The 12,415-nt window shown below is 38.3% G+C and overlaps 1 protein-coding gene across 15 annotated transcripts in view; it reads left to right on the top strand.

The window, feature by feature from the left end:
• The window catches only part of PHF21A (PHD finger protein 21A), a 185,197-nt gene that overhangs the window by 131,457 nt on the left and 41,325 nt on the right, over nt 1-12,415 (top strand). For all 15 annotated transcript variants that reach the window (XM_040259085.1, XM_040259083.1, XM_040259088.1 and 12 more), the window contains one exon: nt 10,557-10,754. In XM_040259085.1, the coding sequence (XP_040115019.1) occupies nt 10,557-10,754 (198 nt within the window). The remainder of the gene's footprint in view (nt 1-10,556; nt 10,755-12,415) is intronic.

Raw genomic sequence — 12,415 nt, 5'->3', positions numbered from 1 at the left:
TTTTCCCCATCTATTTGCCATGAAGTGATGGGACCCAAATGCTGTGATCTTCATTTTTTGAATGTTGAGTTTCAAGCCAGCTTTTTCACTCTCCTCTTTCACCTTCATCAAGAGGCTCTGTAGTTCCTCTTCACTTTCCGCCATAAGGGTGGTGTCATCTGCATATCTGAGGTTTTTGATATTTCTCCCAGCAATCTTGAGCTTCATGCAGCCCAACATTTCGCATGATGTACTCTGCATATAAATTAAATAAGCAGGGTGACAGTATACAGCCTTGATGTACTTTTTTTCCAATTCAGAACCAGTTTGTTGTCCTATTTCTGGTTCTAACTGTTGATTCTTGACCTGCATACAGGTTTCTCAGAAGGTAGGTAAGTTGGTTTGGTATTCCCATTTCTGTAAGAATTTTCCTCAGTTTGTTGTGATCCACACAGTCAAAGGCTTTAGCTTAGTCAATGAAGCAGAAGTAGATGGTTTTCTGGAATTCTCTTGCTTTTCCTGTGATCCAGTGGATGTTGGCAGTTTGCTCTCTGCTTCATCTGCCTTTTCTAATTCCAGCTTGAATATCTGGAAGTTCATGATTCATGTACTGTTGAAGCCTAGCTTGGAGAATTTTGAGCTTTCCTTTGCTAGCATGTGAAATGAGTGCAGTTGTACAGCAGTTTGAACATTCTTTGGCGTAGCCCTTCTTTGGGATTGGAATGAAAACTACCTATGATTGGAATGAGAGCTACCATATGATTCAGCCTCCAACTCCTGGACAGATACCTGCAGAAAATGCTGATTTGAAAAGATTCATGTACCCCATGTCCATACCAGCACCACTTACAATATCCAGAAAGGCATGGGAACAATGTAGATGTCCATTGTCAGATGAATGGATAAAGAAGATGTGGTGTTGTATATATACTCAGCCATAAAAAAGAATGAAGATGTGATTTGCAGCAGCATGGATGGACCTAGAAATTATCACACTAAGTGAAGTCAGTCAGAGACAAATACATGATATCACATATGTGTGGAATCTAAAACATGGTACAAATGAATTTATTTAAAAAACAGAAGCAGACTCACAGACATAGAGACAAATTTATGATTACCAAAGGGGAAGAGGCAGGGATCAATTCGAGTTTGAGATTAGCAGATACAGACTACTATATATAAAATAGATAAACAACAAGGTCCTACTGTAGAGCACAGGTAACTGTAGTCAGTATCTTATAATAACCTATAATGGAAAAGAATATGTATTATAACTGAATTACTTTGCTGTACACCAGAAACTAACCCAACATTGTAAATCAGCTATACTGCAATTTTAATAAAAAGAGAGAACTCTGGTATAAGCTGTGGATTTGGGGTGATAATGATTTATCAGTATAGGTTCATCAGTTTTAACAAATGTACCATTCTGATGGGACTGTTGATGTAGGAGGCTATGGGTGGGGGAGCAGGTAATATATAGGGATTCTCTGTATTTTCCACTCAGTTTTACTGTGAAGTTAAAATTGCTTTAAAAAATTAGGTCTATCACAGATACTGAGAGCAAAGTAGTGGTTACCAGTGGGAGGAGGGAAGAGGAAGGGGCAGTATAGGGGTGGGAATTAAGAGGTACAAGCTATTAGGTATAAAATAAGCTGCAAGGATATATTGTATAGCACAGGGAAGATAGCACATATTTTATAATAACTATAAATGGAATATACTCTCTAAAAATTGTGAACCACTATATTATACACCTGTAACTTATATAATATTGTGTATCAAGTATACTTTAGTAAAAAATTCAGTAAATTAAAAAATATAAATGAGATGACAACAAAAAATTAAGTCTATTTAAAGAAAATCAAAGAGAGACTTCCTTGGCAGTCCAGTGGTTAAAAAATTGTATGTTCATATCCAACTTGTCAAGCCCTTCCACTGCGGGGTGCGAGGGTTCCATCCCTCACTAGGGAACTAAGATCCCACAAGCTCCATGGTGCAAACAAAAAAGATTAAAAAATAAAATCAAACAACAACAGCAAAAACAAACCAAGAGACGTGTCCTGTGTTTAGTGAAGTGTCCTCTTCTCTTTTGACCCTCACTATTTTGTTGGACGTGGAAACTGGAGAACAATATGCTAAAGAGTGAGCTACACCTTCAGGACTAAAAAGTATGCTAACAGAAGATAAAACAACAAATCATTTTTACTGTGGCCATCCCATCTTTTCTAAAACTTAGAATTACGTGCTTGCTTGCTTGTGTGTGTGTGTATGTGTGTAAAAATTTTAAATACTTGTGTAGAGATTTGTGGATTGGATTTAGTCATTTTCGTAGCTTGTGAAAAATGTTTTTCTTCATCCTTAAGATTTAATGCAAATTAAAATTTCTTAACGAAGTGCATTGTTCATGCTTTTCTCCTGTATTGCTAAATCTCTTTCTGTCTAATTAAAATTTCTAGTACTGACCATTTAAAACAAAGAAAAACCAAACCTGCTCTGAAATCCTGAAAGATGAGTTTGGGTTTCTTCTGTCTCTGTTGCAGAAAACTCAGCCTAAATACAGAGTAATGCAAATCGTCCTGTGCCACGTGTCTTGTAAGATCCAATCCCTTGGAGTTAACTGTCCCTCATCTTGGCAGCCTACGTAGGTGATAGAACTGCTTCCTCTGTTGTTTTATGCGGGGTCTTGTCAGAAAGTATATTTATAAACTGTTCATTTTTTTCTTTAAGTGATTATAATAAATACTTGGTGATAAAATACTGAAGCTGAACACTTTGAAATTAAGAGATATTCATTTAGTAGCTTTGGAATCTTTTAATCTGTGTGTTTATGCTATTATGGTAGATGATAAAAAAATACGCTGTTCAGGTTGTACTTTCATTAAATACTTACCAATGCGAAATATCAGTGTTTAGTGATTTATATGCCCTACTTTTGTTTCAGTGTGAGGAAAGCATTACATTTCATCAGAAATATTTTACACCTGATATATCCTGCCTGACACAGTATAGTATTCTAATACTCTTCTCTTTTTATTTCATTTAAGAAAAAAGCTGCAAAACTGAGGATTGTGAAAAGATATCCTCGTCCTTGGGACTGATTGATCCGTGACTCAGTGTGCTTATTCTGCTCAGAATTTGGTTAGATAGCCTGTTATGTTTGCTCTCCTAGAATCTGATTCTGGCGTACGTTTCTGTGAAAAAAAAAAAAAAAAAAAAAAGGCTTCCTGCATTATCTCAAATTGTACCCAGGGCTTGAGTCATCAAAACAGTCTCTTGTTATCTGAGCAGTATTCTGTAAAATAATAGAGGTTTTTGGTTTTGCTCTTCCTTTTCCCTCCCCCCATTTTAGGATCATTATTGTGCTTAAATTGTATTTTCATATCCAACTTGTCAGGGACAGCTACTGTGCAGCCATTTCCAATCATACTTTTGTGAGAACCGTAGCAGCTTCAGGGCAGAGCAGTGAGAGGATTTCTATGGTGTATGGGACAACTCTGACATTAACAAGGCAGTGCTGCCTTTAAAGTTGTGGGGTAGAGCCGTGGAACGACGAAGGACAGGCTGGTGGTATGTGCAGGTTTGTAACAGATAGTTACAGAGGGCCACGCGTTGACTGAACTGGAGCTTAATTTACAAATTAATAGCCTGTGTGTCATATCTCACTGTGGTACAAACACAATGATTCAGGCAGTTTTTTAATATTAGCAAGCAGCTAAATTGTACAGATTATAAATGGTTCTTACAGGTTTTTTTCTACTCTTCGCGTTACTGTATCTAGGGTCTTTGCTAGGTCAGGTTACATTTAAATTGGACATCTATTTTATGTATTCAGAATATGGCCCTGAACCACTAACAGAGGTAGAAGAATCTGGGCTGTACGAGATTTCTGCACAGGAAAAAATTCTTTACTGTGTTTGATTTCTGAGATAAAAGGGCAACAGGTAGCATTCTCTTTCTGAATCCTGTACTTTGTTTGGTGATTCTCATTTTTTAAGAAAATAACATAGTTTGAACAAGCATAAAGTGTTTGGCTAGATGTTAAAAATAAAATGATTGAAAGATAATTGACATTGAAAAGAAAAATCACATTTAATTAGCTGTTGCTATGAGCTTAAAACTCATACTAGAGAAATTGTATTATTCATTGGTTATCATCTCTGCTTTTCACATTGCCCTTGACAATTTCCTAAGCACTCCCTAGCATTTATTCATTTGATCCTCAGCATTTTTCTGGAACAGGCAGGACAGTATAGTTTAGTACATCAAAGAAACATAGAGAACCTAAATGCAAGCTAACTGGGTTCTGGTTTTGGCTTCCTTCCTCTTTTATTATGGATAAATATATTATAACTACCATTCCCAGCATGCAGTGCTCTTTTTCAGTCTCTCTCCTTGTTGGTACTGTTTTGTCCCAGCATCTGGGTGTGTTACATATTGAAACACTGTAGTTCTCCCGGGACTATTCTCTCTTGAGTAAACAGCTGCACTCTTTCTTGTTTGACGCAAATTAAAGATAAGTTCTCAGGTTCTTATTAGAAGGGTTCATAGATTTAGACAGAGTTTGACTATAGCTGTCTTGGCAGTCTTTTATAGTCCTGCATAAGGAGTTGGGGGAAGGTGGGGTTGAGTTTACCTATTAGAGTGTGAATGAACTATTATAAGAAAAAAGTAAACTTCATTACAATCCGGCTGTCAAATAAAAGATCTAATCCCCAATGGAAATGGGATATAAATCCCATTGATATGAATAAAAGGTCTAATCTCCTGTAGGGATGAATGTAAAATCTATTGATTTAAATATCAGTTTGTGTGTGTGTGTGTGTTGAAGGAAGAGTAAACCCCAAAGAATATTTTTTTAATTAAGAAAGCCAAAGTCTAATCATTATCATGACATATGCATTCTCTACCATCTGTTAAGCATCCATGTAGAGAATTTTAAACTTTACAGGAAAAAACTGTGATAATTCCAACTGCTGCCGTTCCTTAATTCATCTAAATTGTACTGTACAAATTTTGTGACACCTTGCAGAACTGTAAAATATCTGTGTTCCCAACTCTCTAAGACCAAACAAATCCTCTTTAGTAGACACTATACACAGTTCACGTATTAGATGAGGTGTAGATACTATGTGGCCAAACAGGTAGTGTTTCTCAAGAATATATTCCTTTTAAAAGAGGCTTGTAAGGTTAGATGCTATTTGTCTAATTCTAATGCTGAAACTGAATGTCGGAGTATTGGGGGGGAACCTCCTAGTGCCTTACAAAATGAATGAAATGTAATTATTTTTATCTGAGTATATATGAATATTTAAATATATGTGTGTATTTTATCTATCCATCTATATTTTTCTTTTGGCTGCTCTTTGCAGTTTACTGGATCTTGGTTCCACAACCGAGGATTGAACCTGGGTCCCAGTGGTGAAGGCCTGAGTCCTAACCACTGGACCACCAAGGAATTCCCCTAAGTATATTCAGAATATGGCCCTGAACCACTAACAGAGGTAGAAGAATCTGGGCTATATGAGATTTCTGCACAGGAAAATTTTCTTTGCTGCCCCCAATATTCCTCCTTCTGTTCCCCTGTCAGAACTCTGTTCTGTTTCTCTCCCCGGAACATTCCCTCTAATAACTTCAGTGTGTATCTTCCCATTAAATTTCAGTTTTAACATCAAGAAGGAACTTATTTTGTGTTTATTGCTTCTTTTCCTTTTTTTTGTTGTTGTTGATAAAATGGTGGAATCGTCACTTAATTTTCTATTTCCTTTAAATAGCATATAGCTTTTACTCTGGATTGTAATTTTGTCATTGATGTTATGCCAGTAACATACCCTGTTCTTTAGAGAATAATTACAGGCAGCATTCTGAAGACTCATCTGATCTTTCTTACCTTTTCATTGTTATTGAGTATTGGTATTGCTTATAAATACAGTTGATTAATTCTCAGTTGGACAGTAGAAAGGGTTCTTTTAATCCTCTTTTCTCTTTCTAAATTCTCATTTTATTAACAAATATAAATTTCTCCACATTAGTTTTTCTGCACACAAAAAATTTAGTATCCCGTTTTCATTTGTGCAGTTGGTACGTCTGAAGACCTGCAAAGTTTTTTCATTGCATTTTAGGTATGAAGATGGGTAACGTTTTTTTCTTCACTTCTGGATTTGTGAAAAGTTATGTGCCTCTATCAGTTTTTGGTATGAAGAATCAGGGTTATATTTTCTGATTGTGTGGTTGATCACAGAGGAAGAAAGACGAAGTTTTAAGGCAATGCTGTGTGAGAAGATGTTTGAGTGGACGTAGCCCTCCCATAACTGTTACATGAACTGGTAATGCTGAGTGGACACAAGCGAGCTGAGTGGCTGTGTGGAGAAACAGAGCCTTGAAGCACAGTGTCCAGTTGTGGAGGGCAGGGCTTGTGCCTGGAGTTGCTCTCGAGTGAAGCTTTCTGAAATTTGTGTGAGGGTTTGATGGGAATAAATTGGTGAATTGAGTGGAAGAGAAGGCTGTTCTTCCCCCACTCCATCTCCCTCCTGTATTGACAAAGGTCATGGCACTTAGAGTGATTGACTTACATAGCAGAAAAATGAACCTGATTTTCTGTTGAATTGAGCCTATAAGCTTCTGTGTTTTTCTTTGGGGTCTGTCTTGCTGTCGTGTGAGCACGTTGATAGTATTGCTGAACGTCACAATATTTATCACAGTGACTACCTGTCTCAGAAACTGTGACTTCACGTGTCAGGGACTCTGAACCCTTCTGCCTGAACAAGCCCTGGTGAAACCTAGCGATGCGAATGTCAAGGGAATTAGAGGTGTGGAATCATGTGCTGGGTTTCTGGAGCACTTCTTGACAGATGAATTGAAGAGGGTAGTACTAGCCATTCTGGATGTCTGGCACACTGGCCTGTTGTTTATAGAAAATATATTAAGGAGAGAAGATAGCAAATTGTTAACTTTTTCTCTCTCCTTTCTGCCTTCATTCTTTCCAGCTTTTCCTTTTCCAGTTCTTCTGTCCTTCCTCTCCTCCCTCCTTTTTAGTTCTCAATTAACTTGTTTTTTGTTGCTGTTCAGTTGCTGAGTCATGTCCAACTCTTTGCAGCCCCATGGACTGCAGCACGACAGACTTCCCTGTCCTTCACTATCTCCTGGCGTTTACTCAAATTCATGTCCACTGAGTCGGTGATGCTATTTAACCATCTCATCCTCTGCTGTCCCCTTCTTTGGCCTTCAGTCTTTTCCAGCATTTAGTGAGTGACGAATAGCCAGTTTGTGAGACTTTGCCTTTTCTTGAAGCTTCAGGATAATGTTCCAAGATAATTAGCAATGTTTAAGTTGAATATATATGAATAACATTGAAAATACCTAGTTGCTTATGCCAGTATAACCTTCATCCATGACCAGCAGAAGTCATGATTTCTTTGTTTAAAACACACAATAGCAAGAGTATATAGGCTCACTACCTGTGAAGATAAGAGACTACTTACTTAAGAACTTTGACACCACAGGCTAAGACTTATGAAACACTGTAGCTCTGTTCCCTCACTGCCACCCAGAACTGGTACAGGCCTAGATCAGGGTCTTACTGGAGTTAATGTGATTATTGTTATTTGCCACTTCCGTGGTGGCTCAGACAGTTAAGCATCTGTCTACAATGCGGGAGACCCGGGTTCGATTCCTGGGTTGGGAAGATCCCCTGGAGAAGGAAATGGCAATCCACTCCAGTATTATTATTGCCTGGAAAAGCCCATGGACAGAGGAGCCTGGTAGGCTACAGTCCATGGGGTCTCAAAGAGTCGGACACGACTGAGCGGGACTTCACTTTCACAAGACTGAACTAGAACAAGCCTGGACGTGGAACCTAGAAGAGCCAACTACTGCACAGGGCAGCTCTCCCTTATTAGCTGGCCCTTAAAAGAGTGTGCAGAGTCTCTGTGCTCATAAAGAAGGAGCACCTCCACTCCAGAACTAATTGACGTAAAGAATCAACCTGAACCTTGATTAAAAAAAAAAATCCATAGACATGCACAACTATATGCTGGATGTTCGTCTCATCTTCTGGTGAACACAGCAAGGACTGCCAGGGCAATGCATTTCTGAGCGGCTCTCTGAAACATGCTAGCGCCTTCTTTCAAAGGAAGCATTACACAGCTCATATGATCTGACCTGTGACAGTCTGCACAGCTCTCTGTTTTTTCTTTCTTTCCCTCTTCTCAAAGACTAGTAAGTTTGCAGGTATTATGATCCCACCTCCCCTCCTCTCTTTGTTTCAGGCCCCGGGGGAGGAACAGTTGTGAATGCATGGTGACTCACTGACTCCCACGGTCCTGATTCTGGTTCTGATTGGTCGTCACCTTGCTCTAGCCATATGGCTGCAGAGTACTCTAGCCTGCGTCCCTTTCTTGTTCTTTCCCCTACTGTTCCCTTCTGTTGTACAAAACACGAGGAGTGGGTTCCGAGCTTTGTCTCTTGCTTCTAGTTTAACCCGGTTAGGCAGTAAGTGGAAGAGCACAGTGTATTTCCCAAGGATGGCTGGAGAGGAGAAAAACACCCTTTCCTTTTGTGCCTGGTATAGTAATGATTTAGTTTCCGGTGCTAATTTTGTTCAAAGTCTATTTTTTGGCAGATATCACACTTATGTTTGTGTTGTTTCTCCTCCTCCCGCTGATCTGAGCTGGGAGGTTTGTTCTTGTTTTGGTAAAGATTCTCTAGTCCCTTTCTTTAGCTGCCAGTGCTGCACTTTAACTAGTTTGTTAGTATGTTTAATTAATTCTGATTAATATGTTGGGGAGGGGGACTGAAAGCAGCTCTAAATAATTATTTAATTGTTCAATGTCTAAATGTTGTGGCAATCACCAAGAAATAAAATCTGCCTGTGATGCTCAGAATTATCCATAGCACCGCTGCTATTACTCCCCTTCTCTTAAACTATATCCGTCCCATTACTCTGCCTTCTATATTTGAGAAATAGTATTTTGAAGACTTGAAAGTTATTTTTATAAGAATTTTATATTTTTATTAATTTGCATTTTTCGTATTTTGCAGATGGGTTTCTGGAAATACTTTGAACTCTGCATCTTTCTTTTTTCTTTTTAATGTTTAACTTCTCAGAGAGGCAGTGCTAGCAGAGTGTAAAGTATAGCCTACTGCCCCTTCACCGGCCTTTATACGATATTTTCATTACCTAAAAAGAATCAGTTAAAAAAAAAAAAAATTTTTTTTTTCGTCAAGAATGTATTTTGTATTGTCTTAACATTTTAAAAAAGTCCATTTTGTAAATATCTTAATGTTCTAGTAGGTTAAGCACATAACCTGCAGGTTTGGCTTCTTTAGAGAGTGTTGTGTAGTGAAGTTGGTTAGCGTCATAAGCAGGAATATGAATATCAGCCTGGCCCTTATGGTTTCACTTAACCCCTCATTTAGCGATCTTTATTTACTTCTTCTTCTCTATTTAAAATCTATATTAGAAAATAGCAATCTGCTTTTGTCAGGAGTAACAAACTTCAGCAAGTGAACTCACCTCAAAAGTGTAAATGAGGAGTGCTGCTTAGACTTTCTTCCAGACATTAGGGCCAGAGAGTCAGAGCCCAAGTTAGGCCCCAAATAGTTAGTGTACTTTCTCTGAGCCCTTTGCCTTCAGTTCCACTGCTCCAGATATCATGTGAAGAGACATTCGCTTAGCCACGTAGTTCTAGATGCAAAGTTTGGTTGTGAACAGAGTTAAGTCTGCGCCTCCGTGGAGCATAGCTTTGTTGGAATGTAGTATTATAGTAATGAAGGTTTCTGAACACACCATTTTCTTTGATTTCAATAAAGTCAGGGAAAAAAATTTATTTGAAAATTTCATCCCATGTACTCAAAACCCTACTCTGCCTACACAAAGTTTTTGTAATCCTGTTACATGAGTTACCTGTTTCAGTAATTTAAAGTCTCTGTTGTGTATATCACATAGTGCTGGGATCGAGGTTTCTTAAAGTCTGTTTAATGTTTTAAACTGGGGTACATACATGATGTTTGTTTGATTAATAAAAATTAGTATGACTCATATCTATGTTATCAGATGCAAAAGAAAAAAGACCCACAATGTACACCACTAATAATTCTGTAACGTACATGAGGCATTTCAGTACTTGTTGTTAGTTACCTCATTTTACAGAACAGGAAACTGAAGCACAGATAGGTTATGTGGCTTGACCAATGTCATATAACTGGTAAGTAGTGGAACTGAAATTTGAATTGAGGCAGTGTGTCTCCAGAATCATGTATTTACTGCTACTTGAAACTGTCCTTCAGTCCGGCGCACCAAGTAATAATAGTCAAGGAATCTCAGCTCTGCTGTGTGCCCTCCCTTAGCTTTTCTTCTCATCTGTGGCTCAGCTTCCCTTTATATATGAAGTGTTTCTTATGCCATGGGTTTCTTCTCAGTTGTCTTATCTGTTGTCTAAATTTTAGATGTAACAAATCTTAGATTTAGCTGGTTCCAGAAAAGTTGTCAGGGGCATATAATTGCTGCCTATTTCTCTACAGCTGATAGAACAATATTCTAATGGATTTTATTCTTTCTTGTCCTCATTTGGTAGAAAAGAGTAGTTGAACAGCTACGGAAGAACCTGATAGTAAAGCAAGAACAACCAGACAAGTTCCAAATACAGCCATTGCCACAATCTGAAAACAAACTACAAACAGCACAGCAGCAACCACTACAGCTGCAGCAGCAGCAGCACCACCACCACCACGCGCAGCCGGCCGCGTCCTCCCCCAGCCTGACTGCGTCACAGGTAGCGTGTGCACGGGGCACCCCGCGCTTCGTGCTGTGGGCTGAATTGTCACTGGTCACGGAGAACGAGGTCCTGTTTCAGCCTGTACTAACAAGCTGAACTAGCGCTGAACAAAAGTTTTTTTGCTTACCTTTTTATACTGTGTCTGGGATAACAACCACTTGGAATTCATTGGCAGAAAGAAATAACATTACCAAGGAGTAAAAGTTAAAATGATTTCCCATGTGTCCAAAGAAGGGGAGAAGGTAATCAAAGAAAAGTCACGTCTCTGTATTAGGGCAGAATTAAAGTCTTATTTTGAATTTCCGAAAGTGTTTATTTACGCTTGTTCTAAATGTCTCTGTGACTTGACATCCTCGGGAATGGTTTTTCTGAAATGCTTAGCAGTTGGTGTGGAAATATTCCAGGATCAATGCCCATGGGACCAGTAGAAAGAGGCATTTAGAAGGTGATATATTTCATAGAAATGAAATATTCACTTCCAAGTTCATATTCATCTCATATGAGAATTTGTGTTTGTTCTCATACAGTGAAGGAAATCTGAAATGGAAGCTACAAGTCAAAAATCGTGCTGAGGAGTGGAAAGCTTAAGAACATTCTAATTGGTGTAGCTGTGCAAATAAATGATTTTACTGAAAAGGGCATTTATATTACCACATAATGTAAGGATATTAAGGCATTCAAGACACACAGAAAAGGATGTATTTAGAAATGATTCAATTAAGAGAAGTAATCAAGCTTGATCTCCACACTCTTATATGTAGTGTGGGCATACTTTTTAAAATGGGACTCTTCAACAGTGGCTTCTGGTCTTTGGAGGTCACAGACTCCTCTAAGACTCTGTAAAACCATGGATTCCCTCCCCGGAAAAAAATACACATTCACACCTAATACAGTCATTTTTGCACATGGTTTCAAGGATTGGGGATCTTCTGAAACCTAAGCATGGATACCGCTCACCCACCAACACCATCTCCACCATATCTTTATATGTAGAGCAAAAGATTATAGTTTATTTGGTTAGTCACTGTTTATGTACAGTTGGACTGGTTCATATACAATATTTTGCAAGTGCAAAAAAATACTTATAGAAATACTGAAGATACATTTGATAGAGGTTGTCACGTTATACTGGCACTCTCCTAAGGGCTTTACATGTACAGTGTGTACAGTCCTCACCCCAGCCCTCCTAGGACAGTATTATTATTATTATATCTGATTTGTAAAAGAAAACTAAGGCACAGAGAACTTAGTAATTGCTGAAAATCATGTGAATATTACGTGGTGGAGCAAAGATTTGAACCCAGACATTCTGACTGAAAAACCTGTCCATTTACTACTCTAAACTGCTATACAATATCCAAAAGAGAAATACTGACATTATATAAAAGGCCAAAGAAGGAAAAATGAAGAGTCCCCATTGTAAATCAGGTAGCTAGAGTGGCCTGCATCATTTTTACCCTAATCTCTAAGACTTTGGAGATGAGGCATTCAAACTGACTTTAAAACCCCCCTGACCAGGTCTTGCATTTCTTCCAAAAGGTTGCCTATCAGTTTACTTCTTTTGGAGTTTTTAACAGAGTTGGATTGGTTGTTATCTTTCCAAAGTACAGTTTGATCAGAAAGTGTTTACATGGAAGGAGTTTTTTAGAATTCATTGT

Source organism: Oryx dammah, unplaced genomic scaffold (assembly GCF_014754425.2).
Source record: "Oryx dammah isolate SB20612 unplaced genomic scaffold, SCBI_Odam_1.1 HiC_scaffold_17, whole genome shotgun sequence".
Taxonomy (NCBI): Eukaryota; Metazoa; Chordata; class Mammalia; order Artiodactyla; family Bovidae; genus Oryx; species Oryx dammah.
This window is presented reverse-complemented; position numbering and strand designations above follow the sequence as displayed.